The 23,244-nt window shown below is 40.2% G+C and overlaps 2 protein-coding genes across 9 annotated transcripts in view; one reads left to right on the forward strand and one right to left on the reverse strand.

Moving 5' to 3' along the window:
* Positions 1-23,244, reverse strand: part of LOC133542339 (ovarian cancer G-protein coupled receptor 1-like) — a 621,591-nt gene that overhangs the window by 414,574 nt on the left and 183,773 nt on the right. The gene's annotated exons all lie outside the window — the stretch shown is intronic.
* Positions 1,879-21,764, forward strand: zc3h14 (zinc finger CCCH-type containing 14). Its single transcript, XM_061885837.1, has 17 exons — positions 1,879-2,051; positions 2,230-2,272; positions 2,356-2,470; positions 10,953-10,993; positions 11,070-11,181; positions 11,247-11,550; positions 13,525-13,700; positions 13,772-13,872; positions 13,947-14,081; positions 15,015-15,092; positions 15,159-15,291; positions 15,379-15,563; positions 17,879-18,017; positions 19,504-19,646; positions 19,712-19,788; positions 21,405-21,511; positions 21,592-21,764. The coding sequence occupies exons 1-17, from the start codon at positions 2,016-2,018 to the stop codon at positions 21,593-21,595; spliced, it is 1,929 nt and encodes a 642-aa protein (XP_061741821.1). The 5' UTR covers positions 1,879-2,015; the 3' UTR covers positions 21,596-21,764.

Genomic DNA, 23,244 nt, shown 5'->3' on the forward strand with positions numbered 1-23,244 from the left:
CTTAAACAAGTTGAAATATTTATTGGGGTGTTACCATTTAGTGGTCAATTGTATGGAATGTGTACTGTACTGTGCAATCTACTAATAAAGGTTTCAATCAATCAATCAATCAATCAATCAATCAATCAATCAATCAATCAATCAATCAATCAATCAATCAATCAATCAATCAAGTGGCGGGCCACATCTGGCCCCTGGGGGCCTTGAGTTTGACACCTGTGCTCTAAAGCAGGGGTCACCAACGCTGTGCCCGCGGGCACCAGGTCGCCCGTAAGGACCAGATGAGTCGCCCGCTGGCCTGTTCTAAAAATAGCTCAAATAGCAGCACTTACCAGTGAGCTGCCTCTATTTTTCAAATTGTATTTATTTACTAACAAGCTGGTCTCGCTTTGCTCGACATTTCTAATTCAAAGAGAGACAAAACTCGAATAGAATTTGAAAATCCAAGAAAATATTTTAAAGTCGTGGGCTTCACTTGTTTAAATAAATTCATTGACTCTTTTGCTTTGCTTCTTATAACTTTCAGAAAGACGATTTTAGAGAAAAAAATGCAACCTTAAAAATTATTTTATAATTTTAAAACACATATACCTTTTTACCTTTTAAATTCTTTCCTCTTTTTTCCTGACAATTTAAATCAATGTTCAAGTATTTTTTTTTATTGTAAAGAATAATAAATACATTTTAATTTAATTCCTCATTTTAGCTTCAGTTTTTTCGACTAAGAATATTTGTGAAGTATTTCTTCAAACGTATTATGATTAAAATTCAAAAAAATTATTCTGGCAAATCTGGAACATCCGTGGAATCAAATTTAAATCTTATTTCAAAGTCTTTTGAATTAATTTAAATTTTTTGTTCTGAAAAATCTAGAAGAAATAATGATTTGTCTTTGTTAGAAATATAGCTTGGTCCAATTTGTTATATATTCTAACAAAGTGCAGATTGGATTTTAACCTATTTGAAACGTGTCATCAAAATTCTAAAATTAATCTTAATCAGGAAAAATGACTAATGATGTTCCATAAATTATTATTTTTAATTTTTTCAAAAAGATTCGAATTAACTACTTTTTCTCTTCTTTTTTGAGGTTGAATCTTGAATTTCGAAGAGTCGAAATTGAACATAAACTATGTTTCAAAATTTAACTTTAATTTTTTGTGTGTTTTCTCCTCTTTTAAACCGTTCAATCAAGTGTTTTTTTCATCATTTATTCTGTACAAAAAAACCTCCTGTAGAAAGAAAAAAAATGTACGACGGAACGACTGACATAAATACACTTTTTTTAATATATATATTTATCTGTTTCTATATATATTTATTGTGGGAAATCATTAAGATGATCAGTGTTTCCACAAAGATAAATATAATCAATTATTAATAATAACAGAGTTAAAGATAGATTGAGCGAATTGGCTATTTCTGGCAATTTATTGAAGTGTGTATCAAACTGGTAGCCCTTGGCATTAATCAGTACCCAAGAAGTAGCTCTTGCTTTCAAAAAGGTTGGTGGCCCCTGCTCATAAGCTTATGTACGATATAAATAACTTATATTTTTTCATCATCAATTACATTCTTGATGTTGTCTCCAAATAAATAAAGATTACATCGCATTGTAAATCATCTTACAGTATTGCCCTTACAAGATGCGTTCAATACATTTGTTAAAACCAGAACTGGGTCATTTGCATATTTATTCAATGAATGCAAATTAGCTTAAACATAAAAAGCGTTGTATTAGTACCTAAATGGGGTATTCATACAACCTTGAAATACAAACTAAATTAGCTGTTGTTACAAAAAAGATTGCCCTCGGTAAGTATTCCGAAAATGTTTTCTGATTTACCAATGGGGCTTAAACACAGCAGTCGAGCCTTCGTTCTTTTCCGGGGCCCTTCGTTTGTCACGTGACCTGCTAGGACTTTTCCGGCGTCGGCGGCTAGCGGTTGTGAAGCAAGGCAGCAGCTATCCTTTATACCTTCTTTTTGCTATTTAAGGCTTCAAACGATCCAGCCATGGAAATCGGGGCAGAAATCAGCAAGAAAATAAGAGTGAGTAAGAGGGAAATAGGTGATACCTCGACACAAGTGTTTAGCATTTAGCCGGATAACTGGCCGTTAGCATGCTAGCTCGCGGAGCAAAATGGCAACAAAGTTGTTTTTTTGACAGCTGCTCCTCGATGACTGCGGATTATGTTGTGTTGTGAAAGGGACGCTTTTTGTTTTGCAGGCTGCTATCAAGGGCAAGCTGCAAGAACTGGGGGCATATATAGGTAAGTGGCTAACAAGGTGCGAGGGACAAGCGATAGGAAATAGATGCATGTGTTGTGACTCAACATTTCTCCCACACTTTCAGACGAGGAGCTTCCCGACTACATCATGGTGATGGTCGCCAATAAGAAAACATCCGAGCAGATGGCGGACGACCTCTCGCTTTTTCTTGGAAACAACACCATCAAGTTCACAGCTTGGTGAGAATCACACTTGAAATGAGATGTTCTTATTTAAACGGGGATAGCAGCTCCATTCTATGTCTCATACTTCATCATTTCCAAATATTGACATATTTTTTGCCAAAAGGATTTAGTAAAGAACATCGACGATAAAGTTGGCAAGTTTTGGTGGCTAATAAAAAAGCCTTGCCTGTACCGGAAGTAGCAGACGATGTGTGCGTGATGTCACGGGTTGTGGAGCTCCTCACATCCCCACATTGTTTATAATCATGGCCACCAGCAGCGAGAGCGATTCGGACAGAAAAAGCGACGATTTCCCCATGAATTTGAACTAGGATGAAAGATTCGAGGATGAGGATAGTGAAAGTGAAGGGAAGAAATAAAAAGGTGAGGGCAGTGGGAGTGATTCGGATGTTATCAGACACATTTACTAGGATCATTCTGGAAAATCCCTTATCTGCTTATTGTGTCACTAGTGTTTTAGTGAGAATATATGGTACCTGAAAGTCCGAGGGGTGTGGCCACGGGTGTAGTGACCGCCAGTGTCTGACGTCTCCGGTAAGAGGCGACTTATTACCACAATTTTCTCACCGAAACCTGCCGGTTGACATCTGGTAGGGATCCATGTTCGCTTCACCGCTCTGTTCCATAGTAAAGCTTCAACTTCGGGAATTTTAAACAAGGAAACACCGGCTGTGTTTGTGTGGCTAAAGGCGGCTTCACCAACATCTTTCTTCTTTGACGTCTCCATTATTAATGGAACAAATTGCAAAAGATTCAGCAACACAGAAGTCCAGAATACTGTGTAATTATATGATTAAATCGGATGACTTTGAGCCGTGAGTGGTGCTGGGATAAAATGCCCGCTACAACCCGAGACGTCACGCCTAGGCGTCATCATACCGTGACGTCTTCAACAAGATACCTCGCGGGAAATTTAAAATTGCAATTTAGTAAACTAACTTGGCCGTATTGGCATGTGTTGCAATGTTATTATTTCATCATTGATATATAAACTATCAGACTGCGTGGTGGCTAGTAGTGGCTTTCAGTAGGACTTTAAAAGACTTTTTCAAACAGTAGGTGAAGATGGGAGAACACGCGTCTGCAATGCTGAATATAGTGAGGCCCGCAAGTTCTCCCACTTAGAAATGAGGGAAAGGATCATCATATATTCCCACTTTTAGAGGCATCATCTAAAAAGACAAATCCCGAAATAAATGGTATGATTTTTGGATGATTTCTTTGTATGTTGCTGGGGTTCATAAGTATTTGCACACTGATCAATCAATCAATTAATCAATGTTTACTTGTATAGCCCTAAATCACAAGTGTCTCAAAGGGCTGCACAAGCCACAACCACATCCTGGGCTCAGATCCCACATCAGGGCAAGAAAGAACTCAACCCAATGGGATTACAATGAGAAACCTTGGAGGGGACTGCAGATGCGATCGGTGCAATGGACGTCGAGTGGACCTAGTTAATAGTGTGAGAGTCCAGTCCATAGTGGATCTAACATAATAGTGTGAAAATCCAGTCCATATTGGATCTGACATAATAGTGTGAGAGTCCAGTCCATAGTGGATCTAACATAATAGTGTGAAAATCCAGTCCATATTGGATCTGACATAATAGTGTGAGAGTCCAGTCCATAGTGGATCTAACATAATAGTGTGAGTCCAGTCCATAGTGGATCTAACATAATAGTGTGAAAGTCCAGTCCATATTGGATCTGACATAATATTGTGAGAGTCCAGTCCATAGTGGATCTAACATAATAGTGTGAGAGTCCAGTCCATAGTGGATCTAACATAATAGTGTGAAAGTCCAGTCCATATTGGATCTAACATAATAGTGTGAGAGTCCAGTCCATAGTGGATCTAACATAATAGTGTGAGTGTCCAGTCCATAGTGGATCTAACATAATAGTGTGAGAGTCCAGTCCATAGTGGATCTAACATAATAGTGAGAGTCCACTCCATAGTGGATCTAACATAATAGTGTGAGAGTCCAGTCCATAGTGGATCTAACATACTAGTGAGAGTCCAGTCCATAGGGGATCTAACATAATAGTGTGAGAGACCAGTCCATTGTGGATCTAACATAATAGTGTGAGAGTCCAGTCCATAGTGGATCTAACATAATAGTGTGAAAATCCAGTCCATATTGCATCTGACATAATAGTGTGAGTCCAGTCCATAGTGGATCTAACATAATAGTGTGAGTCCAGTCCATAGTGGATCTAACATAATAGTGTGAAAGTCCAGTCCATATTGGATCTGACATAATATTGTGAGAGTCCAGTCCATAGTGGATCTAACATAATAGTGTGAAAATCCAGTCCATATTGGATCTGACATAATAGTGTGAGAGTCCAGTCCATAGTGGATCTAACATAATAGTGTGAGTCCAGTCCATAGTGGATCTAACATAATAGTGTGAAAGTCCAGTCCATATTGGATCTGACATAATATTGTGAGAGTCCAGTCCATAGTGGATCTAACATAATAGTGTGAGAGTCCAGTCCATAGTGGATCTAACATAATAGTGTGAAAGTCCAGTCCATATTGGATCTAACATAATAGTGTGAGAGTCCAGTCCATAGTGGATCTAACATAATAGTGTGAGTGTCCAGTCCATAGTGGTTCTAACATACTAGTGAGAGTCCAGTCCATAGGGGATCTAACATAATAGTGTGAGAGACCAGTCCATTGTGGATCTAACATAATAGTGTGAGAGTCCAGTCCATAGTGGATCTAACATAATAGTGTGAAAATCCAGTCCATATTGCATCTGACATAATAGTGTGAGTCCAGTCCATAGTGGATCTAACACAATAGTGTGAGAGTCCAGTCCATAGTGGATCTAACACAATAGTGTGAGAGTCCAGTCCATAGTGGATCTAACATAATAGTGTGAGTCCAGTCCGTAGTGGATCTAACATAATAGTGTGAGAGTCCAGTCCATAGTGGATCTAACATAATAGTGTGAGAGTCCAGTCCATAGTGGATCTGACATAATAGTGAGAGTCCAGTCCATAGTGGATCTAACATAATAGTGAGAGTCCAGTCCATAGTGGATCTAACAAAATAGTGAGAGTCCAGTCCATAGTGGATCTAACATAATAGTGTGAGAGTCCAGTCCATAGTGGATCTAACATAATAGTGAGAGTCCAGTCCATAGTGGATCTAACATAATAGTGTGAAAGTCCAGTCCATAGTGGATCTAACACAATAATGTGAGAGTCCAGTCCATAGTGGATCTAACATAATAGTGTGGGAGTCCAGTCCATAGTGGATCTAACATAATAGTGTGAAAGTCCAGTCCATAGTGGATCTAACATAATAGTGTGAGAGTCCAGTCCATAGTGGATCTAACACAATAGTGTGAGAGTCCAGTCCATAGTGGATCTAACATAATAGTGAGAGTCCAGTCCATAGTGGATCTAACATAATAGTGAGAGTCCAGTCCATAGTGGATCTAACATAATAGTGTGAGAGTCCAGTCCATAGTGGATCTAACATAATAGTGTGAAAGTCCAGTCCATAGAGAGTCCAGTCCATAGTGGATCTAACATAATAGTGAGAGTCCAGTCCATAGTGGATCTAACATAATAGTGTGAAAGTCCAGTCCATAGTGGATCTAACACAATAGTGTGAGAGTCCAGTCCATAGTGGATCTAACATAATAGTGTGAAAGTCCAGTCCATAGTGGATCTAACATAATAGTGAGAGTGCAGTCCATAGTGGATCTAACATAATAGTGTGAGAGTCCAGTCCATAGTGGATCTAACATAATAGTGAGAGTCCAGTCCATAGTGGATCTAACATAATAGTGTGAGAGTAGTGGATCTAACATAATAGTGTGAGTCCAGTCCATAGTGGATCTAACATAATAGTGTGAGAGTCCAGTCCATAGTGGATCTAACATAATAGTGTGAGAGTCCAGTCCATAGTGGCTGCCAGCAGGAGATCATGTTGAGTGGAGACAGGTCAGCAGCCCAGAGTTGTTAATATTTATTGCAGAAGCCTTTGTTTGCAATTATAGAGGTCAAAGGTTTCTTAGAGTTCTTCAGCAGGTTTGCACACACGGCAACAGGGATTTTGTCCCCCTCCTCCACACAAGTCTAGATCTGTCAGGTTTAGGGGCTGTCGAAGAGCAACAAGAAGTTTCAGCTCCCTCCAAAGATTTTCTATTGGATGTAGGTGTGGAGACTGGCTCGGCCACTCCAGAACCTTGAAATGCTGGGTATGGAGCCACTCCTTGCTTATCCTGGCTGGCATTATCATGTGGGAAGACCCCGCCACCACACATCTTCAATGCTCTGACTGAGGGAAAGAGGTTTTTCACTGAATCTCACAATACGTTTACCCGTTCCCGTGAGCACATCACCTTGGTCCCTCAGAAACTCCCCTGGCTTCCCGTTCCTCACCAGATCCACTTTAAAATCCTCTTCCTCACCAACAAAACCCTCACAACCAGGCCCCCTGCTACCTCCCCAACCTTGCCACACCCCTTCACGCAGCCTCCGCTCCTCCGACGCCAACCTCCTCTCCCCACCACTAAGAACTAATCTCTGGACCTGGGGTGATGGAGCCTTCTCCATCGCTGCTCCCACCCTCCGGAACTCTCTCCCCAAACCCATCCGTGACTGCTCAGACCTTCCTACCTTTGAAAACCTTCTCAAAACACACCTCTTCCGATCTGCTTTGAACCTGTGATTCATGTTCTGTGTCTATTTGATCTATTTTACTATGTACTGCTCTTATATTTCCTGTATCGTGTATTATTACTTTCAACTGTTTTATATTTTCATTTTTTTCCTGTAAAGCGTCTTTAGGTACCCTGAAATGCGCTATACCAAATAAAATGAATTATTATTATTATTATTATTATCCCCTTCTTAATACAGTGCAGCTGTCCTGTCAACTTTGCTGAAAAGCAACCCCAAAGCATGATGCTTCCACCCCATGCTTTACTGTAGGGATGGTGATACTCATCCTTCTTTTTCCTCCAAACCTGACGAGTGGAGTTTATACCAAAAAGATGTATTTTGGTGTCATCTGACCACATGACTTTCTCCCATGACTCCTCTGGATCATCCAGATTGGCCATTGGCAAACTTCCAACTGGGCTGACTTAAGCAGGGGAACCCGCATGATTTTAAAGCACTATACTGATAGAAGCCATGGAAACAGTGGTCCCAGCTCCCTTCAGGTCATTCACCAGCTCCTCCCGTGTAGTTCCTCACTTTTCTTCTCATGAGTGATGCCTCACGAGGACAGATCTTACGTTGAGCCCCAGTCTGAGGTAGATCAGCAGTCATTTTAGCTTCTTCCATTTTCTAACAGTTGATATTTTCTCTCCAAGCTGCTTCCCAATTGTCCCATAGCCTTTTCCAGGTTTTTGAACTTCTACAGTCTCTTTTGACAGCTCTTTGGTCTTGCCCATGGTAGCAGTTGGACCTTGACTGACTGTGGGCTGCATTGATTAGTTGGGGGGTCAAGGTGGACTTTTTTAAGGTAGACTGAGAGCTCTTTTTTGAGTCATAATTCTTGCTGATTATCATGTGTGCAAATACTTATGAACCCCAGTAACATTCAAATTAAATCATTTATTCCGGATTTTTCTTTTTAGATAATTCCTCTAAGAATGGAAATACGTCTATGATGAACATTTCACACCTCTCCCTCATTTCTAAGTGGGGGAGCTTGCAAAATTGCAGGGTGTGCAAATACTTGTGGACCTCACTTTATATCCTGTGGTGTACTCCGGGGATCCACACTAGGACAGAAATTGTTCAATCTCTATGTAAATGACATTTGTAAAGTTATAAAAGATTTAAAGTTAGTGTTATTTGTGGGTGATACAATGGCATTGTTCAGGAGAGAATACACAGAAGTTAATACAAATAACAGAATAAATGAACAAATTAAAAAGATGGTTTGACAAAAACAAACCTTTTGAATCTCAGTAAAAGTAAAATAATGCTATTTGGTAACAGTAGAAGAGAAAGTCAAACACAAATCCACATAGAGTAGAAATTTGAAAATATATACAACATAAAGTAGCAAGAAACACATCAATAAGGAATAAAACAAAACATGTTCTGGACCAAAAATCACCTCATATTCTCTACTGCTCACAGTGTTACACATCTGACTTATTGTGCAGAAATATGGGAAATAACGACAAAAGTACACTTCATTCATTAACGGTGTTACAAAAAAGATCAGTTAGAATAATACATAATGTTGGATATAGAGAACATACAAACACTTTATTTATTGAATCAAAAATACTGAAATTCCACGACATAGTGCATTTGCAAACACAGCAAACTATAATCTGTTGGCCAAGAATATACGACCAAAGAGGACGACTATAATCTTAGAGAAAAAATATTTTAAATCATTTGTACACACGTACAACATTTAAGACCTTCAGCATATCAGTATGTGGAATTAAATGATGGAATGGATTAAGCAAAGAAATCCAACGATGTACTAATTGAATCCACTTCAAGAGACTCTTCAAACTTAAAGTGTTTACAAAGCACAAAGAAGAACCATGATAAACATTCTGAATTTATCTCATCCATTCATTTTCTACATAATCTTACTCATCTCACCATATGAAATATAATTTACTTCACCAATTATTATTTATTGTCATTGTTATTACTTATGGTGTGTATTGTGAATATATTGAGAACAGGAAGTGAACAAGTTTCAGCAACTGCTATGTAAAGGAAAAGGTGTAGGATTAAATAAGCTCTGCTTCTTCCTACTCCTTTTCCAACATGTTGAAAAGAGAAACTGGAAATTGTGATGTGTCATGTTGTATGTGTGATGTATAATGTTGTATGCATGCATGTGTGATGTGTCATGTTGTATGCATGCATGTGTGATGTGTCATGTTGTATGCATGCATGTGTGATGTGTCATGTTGTATGCATGCATGTGTGATGTGTCATGTTGTATGCATACATGTGTGATGTGTCATGTATGCATGCACGTGTGATGTGTCATGTTGTATGCATGCATGTATGATGTATCATGTATGCGTGCATGTGTGATGTAATGTTGTATGCATGCATGTATGATGTATCATGTATGCATGCATGTGTGATGTAATGTATGCATGCATGTGTGATGTGTCATGTTGTATGCATGCATGCATGTGTCATGTTGTATGCATGCATGCATGTGTCATGTTGTATGCATGCATGCGTGATGTTGTATGCATGCATGTGCCATGTTGTATGCATGCATGTGTCATGTTGTATGCATGCATGTGTCATGTTGTATGCATGCATGTGTGATGTGTCATGTTGTATGCATGCACGTGTCATGTTGTATGCATGCACGTGTCATGTTGTATGCATGCACGTGTCATGTTGTATGCATGCACGTGTCATGTTGTATGCATGCACGTGTCATGTTGTATGCATGCACGTGTCATGTTGTATGCATGCACGTGTCATGTTGTATGCATGCACGTGTCATGTTGTATGCATGCATGTGTCATGTTGTATGCATGCATGTGTGATCTGTCATGTTGTATGCATGCATGTGTGATGTGTCATGTTTTATGCATGCACGTGTGATGCGTCGTGTTGTATGCATGCACGATTGATGCGTCGTGTTGTATGCATGCAAGATTGATGCGTCGTGTTGTATGCATGCACGATTGATGCGTCGTGTTGTATGCATGCAAGATTGATGCGTCGTGTTGTATGCATGCACGTGTGATGCGTCGTGTTGTATGCATGCACGTGTGAGGCGTCGTGTTGTATGCGTGCACGTGTGATGCGTCGTGTTTTATGCACGCACGTGTGATGCGTCGTGTTGTATGCATGCATGTGTGATGCGTCGTGTTGTATGCACGCACGTGTGATGCGTCGTGTTGTATGCATGCACGTGTGATGCGTCGTGTTGTATGCATGCACGATTGATGCGTCGTGTTGTATGCATGCAAGATTGATGCGTCGTGTTGTATGCATGCACGATTGATGCGTCGTGTTGTATGCATGCAAGATTGATGCGTCGTGTTGTATGCATGCACATGTGATGCGTCGTGTTGTATGCATGCACGTGTGAGGCGTCGTGTTGTATGCGTGCACGTGTGATGCGTCGTGTTTTATGCACGCACGTGTGATGCGTCGTGTTGTATGCATGCATGTGTGATGCGTCGTGTTGTATGCATGCATGTGTGATGCGTCGTGTTGTATGCACGCACGTGTGATGCGTCGTGTTGTATGCATGCACGTGTGATGCGTCGTGTTGTATGCACGCACGTGTGATGCGTCGTGTTGTATGCATGCATGTGTGATGCGTCGTGTTGTATGCACGCACGTGTGATGCGTCGTGTTGTATGCACGCACGTGTGATGCGTCGTGTTGTATGCATGCACGTGTGATGCGTCGTGTTGTATGCATGCATGTTCCAAATAAACTGAAACTCAAATGTTGTTCTCACCTGTAGCATTTCATTTTAGGCTGCACGGCGTACTGGAGAAGCTAAGAACAGTTGCAGTGGGTAGGTCCCAATACCTTTTGTTCACGCAGGGTATCGGCAGTATTATGAGGTTGTGGATTCTTGTGTCGCCTTTTAGAGCCCGCCTCTGTTGGACTGGAGCAGCAGTCAAGCACAGCCACTTTGAAGGCCGAAGAGATAAGGTCTCGCTCTGATAGAACGGACTCACGCAGCTCTGCCCATGAAAACAGGTGTCCAATGCTTGGAGAGCCACAGACATGAACAGGACAATAACAAACCTTTGTTCCGTTTGGAGGTCGTCTACAGAGAAGGCTTTGTCGCGGCTGACCTCCGCCGTCAAACCCCTCATGGAGCTACTTCCGTCCGACGCCGTCATCGACATCAAACCGGAGCTGGATGATGACTTTATCGCAGAGGACGCTGTAGTGATGGCCGCCAGCGCGAGAGGAACTCGGGGCGCGGCGAACCGGCCGACGGCAGAAATCTACAGGCCGGGTCAGAGCAGACTGGGTTCAGCGCTGCGGTCCGCTGAGGGGTCTTCACACGGCAGGCACCAGGAGAGCAGGAGCAGCAGAACTTCCAGAAGCATCTCCATCAAGGTCAGATAGCAACACTCTAATAGACACCGTGCCTCAATTGCCAGTTGAACAAAGAAAAACCCAACTCTTCTTAGTATTATTAGAATTAGCCTATTTTACGGACCGTAGGGCACACCAGAGTACAAGGCACACTGCCGATGAATGCTCTTTTTATGATCTGTTTTCATATATTAGGCGCACCGGATTATAGGGCGCATTAAAGGAATCATATTATTATGATTATTTTCTAAATGTAAAAGACTTCATAGTGGTCTACATAACATGTAATGGTGCTTCTTTGCTCAAAATGTTGCATAGATTATGTTTTACACATCATCTTCAACTGACTTTCTGACAGTCTCTTCAGGATGCGTCTTATTTATGAGCCTCCACTTGGACAGTGTCATCTTTGTTGTAGCGGTGTAGCGTGCAAGGACGGGAGTGGAAGAAGTGTCAAAAGATGGAGCTAACTGTTTTAATGACATTCACACTATACTTTAATCAATAACAGAGCAGCAACTCTTCATCCGTGGCTCACTAGTGCAACAACACCCGAAATGTGTCCCGTGAAAAACCTTCCGACCCGAACGCTGTAATAAGTAAAGTTCCTTGGGTGAATAATGTAAACTCACTACACTGGTATGTTTTAGTGCTTTCAAGGCGAGATATAAGATATTTCAAAATAACACACTTCAGAGTTGTATTTATACAGTACATTTGGAAAGTAGTCACAGCTTTTCCACATTTTGCTATGTTACAGCCTTGTTCCAAAATGGAATACATTCTTATTTTTCTCAGCATTCTACACACAATCCTTCTAAATGACGAGATCAAAATGTTGTTTTTTAAATAGTAAATGTATTAAAAATAGAAAACTAAACCCTTGGATGTGCAGCAGCCTTTGCTCATTAATTTATTGATGCACCGTTGGTAGCAATTCCAGCCTCAAGTCTTTTTGAATATGATGCCACAAGCTTGGCACACCTACCTTTGGGCACTTTCAACCATTCCTCTTTGCAGCACCTCTCAAGCTCCATCAGGTTGGATGGGAAGTGTTGGTTTTCATCCAGGATGTCTCTGTACATTGCTGCATTCATCTTTCCCTCTATCCAGACTAGTCTCCCAGTTCCTGCTACTGAAAAGCATCCCCCACAGCATGATGCTGCCACCACTGCAGGGATGGTACTGTCCTGGTGATGAGTGCTGCCTGCTTTCCTCCAAACATGACGCCAAAGACTTCAATCTTTGTCTCATCAGACCAGAGACTTTACTTTCTCATGCTCTGAGCGTCTTTCAGCTGCATGCTGGCAATCTTTACTAAAAAAATGGCTTCGGTCTGGCCACTCTACCATACAGGCCATAAAGTATTTATGGCCTGTATTGACAACTGAATTTTCCCTCTGGGTGATAAATAAGGTATTTATCCATCCATCCGGACTGGTGGTTTGTTGCAGAGATGGTCGTCTTTCTGGAAGGTTCTCCTCTCTCCACATGGGAATGCTGTAGTTCTGACGGAGTGACCATGATCTAGGTCAGGTGAAACCCTGACTAGACTAAGATAATTACAACAATGTACATTGACTTGTGACATCCCATTCAAAAAGATCTGAGGCTGGAATTGTTGACAATGGTGCAATAACAAAGTATTGAGCAAAGGGTCTCAATACTTATGTACATGGGATTTTATTTTTATTTTTATATTTTTAATACATTTGCAAAATAAAAACTTTTCTTATTGTCGGTATGGGAAAATGTCTGTAGAATTTTGAGGACAATTTAAAATTTTGGAAAAAGGCTGTTACATAACGGGGTGGCATCTGTAAAGCTGAAATATAGGATAAAGTTCTGTTCTATGTGGGATTCCGGAGAAAAACCTGGTTAACAATGTCCACCCTAGCGAATGCCCAGAACTCTCTGCGGTTGACTAATTTAGTGCCCACTGTGTCGTTTTGCACGAAGGAAGTGGTGGTAAAATGTCCCCCATGTGCTCTCCAGGAGGAGTTGTCACGGAAACGCAAGGCGCCAGTTGCTAGTTCGGTGATACGTGTGAGCCGCGACACAGACGAGGACAGCGAGGACGTCGAGGAAGAAGAAGAGGAAGACGAGGAAACGAGCTACGGAGGACGAGGCGTGTCAAGTCGAGTGTCACTGCCTTCCAAACCAGAGCGCAAGTCAGTTAATGCGTCCAGTGTAATAATAATCATAGTTGTGGCATCTTGTAAACCTGGCACCACTGCTTCAGATCCTCCCTCCCACCAGCCATGCAAGCCAACAGGAACCTGATCTTGAAGGCCATCTCTGAGGCCCAGGACTCCATCACCAAGACCACAAGCTTCGCGACACGTGCGCCATCACCCTTTAGCATTTCTGCTCTCCACTTTCCCTCGTCACCACCGCTTTTTTTCTCCCCTCCACAGTACCACAGAAGCAGACGGTTCCCGTTGCTCCTCGCGCCCGCCTGGTGAGAGGCGACGAGATGACTGCAGCTATTCAGCTGATGCAGCAGCAACTGCATCGCGGGGCCTCCAGGGAGCCGGCAAGCGGACATTCTGGTGTGTGCATCTTCTATGACAGGGATGGCAAACTGGTGTTCACATGGCACTTATGGCTGCCATCAGAGGGCCCCCGCTTATACTGAAACAGTGAATCATGTAGGATTTCATTATTAATTATATATCTGCAGTGTTGTCCAGATGCCAATATTTTGGTACCCGTACCAAAATATATTTCGATACTTTTCTAAGTCAATGGGACCACAAAAAATTGCTTTATTGGATTTATTTTAACACAAAATCTTGGGGTACATGAAACATATATTTATTATTGTCATTTAGTCCTTAAATAAAATAGTGAGCATACTAAGCAACTTGTTTTTTAGTAGTAAATAAACAAAGACTCCTAATTAGTCTGCCGACGTATGCAGTAACATATTGTGTCATTTATGCACCCATTATTTTATACACATTATGAAGGACAAACTGTAAAAAAAAAAAAATCTTTCAGCTTAGTTGCCAGAATTATTGTGTTAAATTGACATTGGTTTTTACAACATTATATTGTCCATGGAAATACAGTGCAATTATTTTTATTATTCTGGCAATTTTGCTGCCAGATTTTCTACCGTAAGAACAAATGTACCGTCATTCCATTTACAGTAATACACCGTTAGAAACAACAACCCTAGATTTTACAGTCAAAAACTGGCAGCTCAGTCAACAGAATTTTAACGCAAAAAACAGTAGTAGTTTTTTCCAATTTACAGTACTATGCTGTAAAGATTAGCGTAAAATGTTATTTATTTGATGGGTAGTTTGCTGTAAAGTTAGGTATTTTTATTAAGACAAAAAATGTTTGGAAAGTTCGATAATATACTGTCATATTTGTTGCAATATTGGATACTATTAAAATTTAAAAGGTGTGCAATTTCAAGCAGTAGGACTTTGACAACTCTGTTCTAAATGTGTTCTGCTAATATGTCCCATTAGCTCCAGCTAAATCTGTGGCTTCACACGCTCAGCCGGACACATCGCAGCGCAACGAGGAAGCAGAGAAGAGTGACGACTGTGAGTGCTCCTTCCCAAGTCACAAGAGTTGTTTCCAAGCACTCCCTCAGCATACTTTGTCCGTAGCGAGCGGCGAGCCAAAGCAGTTTGATACACGCTCTTTCATCGTGAGTCGACCGCAGCTGGACGAAAGCAGAAGTCCGCAGGACGGGAAGCTAAAAGACGAGACCGCCTCACCACTGCGCACCATCCAAGCCAAGTGTGCACAAACAAAACGAATGATGTTAAAACAAAAAAAAAACGCTCATATCCCTTTTAATACATCTTTTTTTTTTCTGTGGTCTAGCAAGGAAAAGGAAAACGCGGAGAGTCCTAAGTTCATTGTGACATTAGAAGGCGTTCCCAGCCCACTGGGGAACTTCACAGAGTCCGACATGGATCTGGAAGATGTGAGACCACCCTCCAAGTTCGCCAGTCGCGAGTCCAAAGTCAGCGTCCTTGATCGATTGCATGGAGGCCCTTCCATTGGAGGTACTGAATGAAGACCGGAGTTGAATCAAGACACCAGCCATTTATTAGAGGACACATCTTTATTTCTAAAACTAGTTTATTGTGTTTTATCACACGCAACACACTTATAAAACTGCCTTTTACTAGACTTTATAATACATATTTTATGCAGCACTAGTTGTTATACTACGCTGCTACATGTTAATATACTGGTATGTGGAAAGTGTATGGTCCATACTTAGATAGATAGATGGATAGATAGTACTTTATTGATTCCTTCAGGAAAATTAAAATTCCAGCAGCAGTGTACAGAGTTGAGATCAATTAAAAAAAAAAAAGTAAAAAGTAAATAATGGGGGTTTAAAAGGAAGCAAAATAGAGAAATATTACAAAAAGAATAAAAACAATGGGAATAACAATATAACAGTAAAATAAGAATATAACAAGACAAAGTAGGCAGTAGTGACCATGTTATGAAAACGTATTGCACTGTTAATGTTTTGCATCCCCTGTCATCCTAGTACCCCCCGCCCCCCGCCCCAGAGAGGAGTTGTACAGTCTAATGGCGTGTACTTTGTGATTTTATAAAAGCATTTCATTATACATTAAGTTTTATTTTTACCACCTTTATCTAATCACACTTAATAAAAGTTTATTTTTAATTCCACTATATTAGTGTATTCAAGTATCATATTTCTAATCGTTTATTGATAATCCAGTATAGCATGTATTGTAAAATTACAGTACATTTGTATAAATGTACTGTACTGCATAATATCATTTCATATACCGTATTTTTTGGACCACAGGGCGCACCGGATTATAAGGCGCACTGCCGATGAGCGGGTCTGTTCAGGTCTTTTTTCATACAAAAGGCGCACTGGATTATAGTTTGCATTAAAGGAGTCATTTTAATCATGATTATTTTCTAATTGTAAAAGACCCCGGTGGTCTACATAACATGAAATGGTGCTTCTTTGCTCAAAATGTTTAATAGATCAAGTTTTACACATCATCTTCAACTCATTTTTCTTCAGGATGCACCCTTTTGTGGGCGGTCTTATTTACGTGCCTCCACTTGGACAGCATCATCTTTGTTGTAGCGGTGTAGCGTGCAACGACTGGTGTAGAAGAAGTGTCAAAAGATGGAGCTAACTGTTTTAACGACATTCACACTTTACTTTAATCAATAACATAGCAGCATCTCCTCATCCGTGGCTCACTAATGCAATAACACCCGAAATGTGTCCCGTAACAAACCCTCTAACCGCAACTCTCTGATAAGTAAAGTTCCTTGGGTGAATAATGTAAACTCACTACACCGGTATGTTTTAGTGCTTCCATTGCAAGATATAAATAATAACTTTACATTACTTTATATTAGAAATGGCAACAGCAGAGGATGTATGTCGCATAAAAAGAAGAAGCTTATTGACTACGGTGTCTGCACAGCCTACAGTGGCGGACCTGCGCAAATTTTCAGTACTTATGCAGATCCCAAATACAGATCAGCAGGTACCAGAAGGTAAGAAAAGTTGGTTGTGCATAATATTGTGAAACAAAACACCAGGCAATATGTTTGCTAATGAGTGCCATTTTGCGGTCCTTATACACACACCATAATAATAATAATACTTGTATCTCTGACTACGGTAGCCGTAATGGGCCGACAATCCATCAAGGGGTGCGGCCTCATGGCTTACCAAAGTTGTGCTAAAACATTTTTGAGCGCATTGTGTGATGTTCTATATTTTCAATGGAACATTAAAAGTTTTGCTGTTGTTTAGTCTACACATATCTCTTAAGTGTGACTGGCATCTACTGGTCACACTTATCATCACACCGTGTACCAAATCAAATTGTTTTGAGGTCGGTAAGCACCGCCAGAATTATTCCGTACATTAGGTGCACAAGGTTATAAGGCGCACTATCGAGTTTTGAGAAAATGAAAGGATTTTAAGTGCGCCTTATAGTCTGAAAAATACAGTATACATATTTTTTTAATTATATTGTAATTTATGTTATCTTTGTCTAAAGTAGAATAGAATAAATCTTTTTCCACCGACAGACAGCACTAAAATACTGTATGAAAATAAAACAGACCATTAGAACAGAGGTTAGGTCAAAATAGGAATTAAAGCAAAGATAAGTTAAGATCATAAAGACTATCACTAAAACAAAAGCAGAGTAACAGTGTATTGTGATAATGTATCATGTAATTGTATTTGTACGTGTGTATTTTATAATATAAAGTACATTTTTACATAATTTCACTAAATGAAGACAAGTTGCAGCAATGACGAGCCCTACTGCTGTCTTCATTGGCCTTTTCACAGACTCTCTGCTGGATGCTGACATGTTTGAGGATGACGCCCTTCCTTCCAAGAAACAAAAAGTGATTGAGCGCTGCAGGTTCTGGCCCGTCTGCAAGAGCGGAGACGAGTGTCCCTATCATCACCCGACAAGAATATGCAAGTGGGTAGTCCAGGACCTCAACTTCAGAGTATTTTCAGATACAAGCGTTCTCTGCGCATTTTGTTATGCGTGAAGTTGTGAGCATGATTTGAGTTGGAAGCCTGAGAGCCGCAAGATGATGTAGCAAATGCCACAGTGTGCGCCGTACGGTCCGCTCCAAACAACCGGTCCTCATAGTCTATGCTAACATTAGCTTATAGCTAGAGATCGTTTCCATCACTCGTTATCGCAGTCTTATTGATCAACCTTTTTGCTTACTTGGCTCATTGTACATGTTGGATCTTACTAATGAGAGGGAAGAGACCAGACGGAATGGACTGGAGCTGGACAAGCTGATTGTTTTATATTGTGATGATTACATTGCTTCCTTAAACTAATGTAGGTGTTTGTACTACTCTTGTATAGAGAAATCTATATTATAATACACACCTGCGGCCCGTTAAGCTTTTTAATATGGACTCCCGGACATCCCCAAATATTTTTTTAGATGTTTAAGAAGGAAAGTGTAGCTGCCATTATGATGTGCACTCATGTTTTCTAAAGACCCTAAGTCTTCAACTGTACTAAGTATTTCAATGTTTGGAATCTGTGCTTTTGTATGCTATAGTAGTTACTATGGTTATTAATGGGTTATATTGCTAATGTAATTAGTTACTATGCTAATCTAATGAGTTACTATGGTAACCTACGTCACAGCAGCTCAGACGAGGCACCAAGCAGTGTGGGTGGGGAGTGTTTCCACAGAGTGTTTTCAGAGTCAAATGTGGGTGTCAGGGACAGACGTGGAAGGGGATTTTTACAATAAAGTTGTAAAGCTTAGTGATATAACAGATTGTAGGTGTGGATTTATCTCACTGTGTTTGTTGCATTTTGGTTGATTGTAAAATATGTGGATGGAGAGGGGGTGTGACGTTCATATGTTGTCATATTCAGTGTTTTATCCTTCATACTTATTAATATTGTAAATCCCACATTCTTTATTTTCAGGTACATTCTGGGTGTCTCATTCAGTAGGAAAATGTAATATTCCGTTCTGTCTTTTAAGGCGGTGTGTCATAATGTTTTTAGCATTCAATCAGATCGGCCTCAAGATACATTTTTTTCTCTCAATTTGGCCCCCCGGAGCGAACATAGTTGCCCAGGCCTGTATTATCACCATACTGAAAACTCTTCTCGTCCGCCACAGTGATATCATATATCGTCTGTATCACCTAACCTTACTCTTCTGTTGTTTTTTTCAACAATATTTCTTATCTAGAAGTTAGTTTTTTCTTTTCAAAGATATGTTAGAAGTTACAATGGTGCACCAATTAAATAGATTTAAACAATGTATAGTAAGCCGGGGCTGCTTTGCGATATGAGTGTTTTGAGCTACAAGTTCTGTCGTGGAACTCTTTGAGCTGGTAAGTTTATGTAGCTATGTATTGTTATTTTCAAGAACATGTATTTGTTTCTCCCTTTTTAATGTTTTGTGTTTGTCTTGCAGGACTTTTCCCACCTGCAAATTTGGGGACAAATGCCTTTTCATCCATCCCAACTGTAAATACGACGCCAGGTGCAGCAAGCCAGACTGTCCTTTCACCCACGTTAGCCGCAGGGGCATCGCAGCTCCTCCACCTGCCCGGCCAGGTGCACAGCACACCATAACTTTCCACATCTTACCGTGTCTAACTGGTTTATCCCTGTGTTGACAGTCGCACCCCAAACGTCCAGCGTGTGCCGCTTCTTCCCACAGTGCAAGAAGATGGATTGTACCTTCTATCATCCTCAGGTAACACTGTTGGAACGTCTCTAACCCAATCACATCCAATACAAGATACAGTCTAGCCTGTTAGCGGCTGCCTGTCTGTGGGAAAAGTGAGGGGTGGGGTGATCCGGATCACCATCTTTTAATTTTCCTGAGGGAACTATCCTGAAGGAATCAAACAAGTACTATCTATCCATCTCTCTAGCTATCTATCTGGATTCAGGAGTTCTTTACAATTGGGAGATAGGGCCGTGTTCAATATTAATAAGCTATCATGCCCGATTACAAAAAGCAAAGACAAAAATGCATCATTGCTGTTTCTATGATGAAAACATAGACATGCTAGATACAACACCAGATTGATTCAAAATGGCTGCCAACTTGAAAATATTTGCCGCTTTTGCTGTCTCCTTTGAGTGGTCACTATAGACAGGTTGGACTACATTGGATTTAACGTCAGTATTAGGTGCTTGTCTTTTGCAAGAACACATACGTCACCGGGTATGGTAGATTGTGGTCTTCTATCACCAAGCATTTCCTTTTATTTTTGTAAATGCAGCATTGATTTCATATTTCATGCATTGAATCTCATTACAGCAGGGGTCGGCAACCAAAAACCTTGAAAGAGCCATAGTGGACCAAAAATCAAATGAAAAGCCGTATATAAGTCTTATAATGATGGCAACACATGATGTAAGTGTCAATATTAGCCTACTATCAAAATGACTGTCGCAGGCTGAAGCAAATCTTGGTTGACAGAAATGTTGAAATGTAATATTTATTTTACACTTTTACAACATTAGAAAATATTAGTAAATCAGAGGTTACGCAGAGGGTGAGATAACTCCTGGAAATGACCAAAGGTATAGATGTGTGTGTCCAAGTTAAAGGAAACAGCAGGCCGTCTTCTTCTAATAGATGTATTACAATCTTTGCATGCTGGGTAACGTTTGCTATGGTCTGGAACAACATGGCAAACAAACAACTATCTGAAATGCAGCCAATATTACATACAGATAATGTGTCATGAGACATGCAAATATAAATGATATACAAAAAGGATAAAAGTAAAGGATGTTAATTGAGCTCAAATATATCTACAAATGAGGTATGCATGTACCTCATTGGACTAAAGGATGTTGAGCAAATAGTGTCATCAGTGAAGCATACACACAAACATATTCAACAGTGGTAGTTCCAACAACTGGGAAGGTTTGTGTCAGAAACCATATTAAAACAAAATATATATATATATATTTTCCCCATCTTTTTCCATTTTCTTTTTCCTCATGCAGCTGGAGAGCCAGGTGTTGCTGACCCCAGCATTAGACTATGTAGCCAATAAAGTGGCAAACATGGCACTATTAGCTTGATGCACAGTAAACAGAATGATATGCAGCCACAGAATGTATGCTAATACCTTATTTATGCAAATGAATAGTATTTCATATGGTACGTAAGCGCAATTCCGAGATGTGTTGTCATGGAACCAAAGCAGGTGCACTTTTTTTATGTTTTCTGGCCCTCCTCAGTGGCCAGTCTGCTTTGCTCTGGCAAAAAATCTGCTCAGCAGACACGGGCTCTTCTTTGTGTCTGAGCAGCAAATAAACAAGCCCTGCTGTGTGTTTGCCTCCTGGCAGCCTTGTCGCTTCGCGGCCCAGTGTAAGCGAGACGGCTGCACCTTCTTCCACCCAAACCCCTCCGTGCCTCCCAGACATGCCTTGAAGTGGACCAAGGCACAGAGCAGGTGAGCAACAGGGTGACGCGGGATTTGTGCATCTTCACCAATAAAGAACTATTTACAATGGAAGTATGTTTTTCTCCCAGCTAATGACACCTGCAGGGGTCCACGTCGCTGCATCATTGGATTCATGACCTTTTAGTTGTTCTACTTTCAGTTCTGTTGTATTGTGTATTGAGTTTTAGAAATGTTTTTGTAAGACGCTTGGCTTTTTTGCTGAAGCTGTCACACTATTCAAATACAGCCACAATGAAGACAACCTCCTTTTCGTCTCCTTTTGTTTATTTTGACATTTAAAAAAAAAAAAGAAAATGTAATTACCTCTAAAAGTACCCAGTGATTGTGTTGCCATCCCTCAACTGACTTGAACCTAAAGGTCACGTGGACGGGTGAGTTGATAATAATTTCATAATTCTTCTATTGCAGTTTTTTTATGACGTGTTGTTTTGCAGGTTTTTTTCTGCTTTTTTGGCCCTTGTTGCTCTCTCTCGTCCATGGGGCGCCTGTGGTTTCCAAGGGAACAGGTAAAAGTGGTCATGCCTTCAGTAATAAAATGGTGTAAGCCAGGGGTAGGCAACACAAAATGTTTAAAGAGCCATATTGGACCAGAAATACAAAAAAGTAATCTGTCTGGAGCCGCAAAAAATTAAAAGTCTTACCGGTATATAAGCGTTATAACGACGACAACACATGGTGTCTAATTGGCTATATTAGCCTACTATCAAACATATTTTAAAAGTCTTGTGTTTAATTAGCTATGTTAGCCTACTATCAAACATATTATAAGTCTTGTGTTATAATAAAGACAACACATGATGTAAGTGTCTAATTAGCTTTATTAGCTTCCTATCTAAATGACTGTGTCGCAGGCTGAGGCAAATCTTCGTTGACAGAAATGTTAAAATGTAATATATATTCTACACACGTTTAAAACTTTGGAAAACATTAGTAGAACTTCTCAGAGGGTTAGATAACTCCTGGAAATGGCCAAAAGTATAGATGTTTTTGTCCAAACAAAGGAAACAGCAGACAGTCTTTTTCTAATGGATTTATTACAATCTTTGCAAGCTGGGTAACTTTTGCTGTGGTCTGGAACAACATGGCAAACAAACAATTATCAGAATGCAACCTATATTACATACAGATAATGTGTCATGAAACATGGAAAAAATTAACTAAATACACAGAGGACATGATGTAAAGGATATTAAATGATCTCAAATATAGCTACAAATGAGGCATAATGATGCAACATGTACGTCCAGCTAGCCTAAAGGGCATGTTAGCATGGTTTAGCTTGCAATCATGCAGTGACCAAATATGCCTAATTAGCACTCCAACAATTCAATAATATCAACAAAGCTCAGCTTTTTTTATTTCACGCACAGTATACAACGTTTGATGGACAAAATGAGAAAAACGAGTGGCATAAAACACGTACTTCTGTGGCAGTGTCGGAGAAAGTTGTACATGTAAACAAACTGGAGCCACAGTCCACACATCAGTGAGTTTAAGGGCTGCTGAAATAAATAGGACAAAACGGCGCTCGCCAAATAGTCTCCTCAGTTAAGCATAAACACAAACATATTAACAATTAGGAAGGTTTGAGTCGTGTTTATGCTACACAAACATTATTGCAAAAATAAATGTATTTTTCACCCCTTTTTTTTCTATTTCCATACATTTTTGAAGACGCTCCATGGAGCCACCAGAGTTAGGGTTAGGCAATAGAGCCGCAG

The sequence above is a fragment of the Nerophis ophidion genome, linkage group LG24, assembly GCF_033978795.1.
Source record: "Nerophis ophidion isolate RoL-2023_Sa linkage group LG24, RoL_Noph_v1.0, whole genome shotgun sequence".
In the NCBI taxonomy this organism is placed as follows: domain Eukaryota; kingdom Metazoa; phylum Chordata; class Actinopteri; order Syngnathiformes; family Syngnathidae; genus Nerophis; species Nerophis ophidion.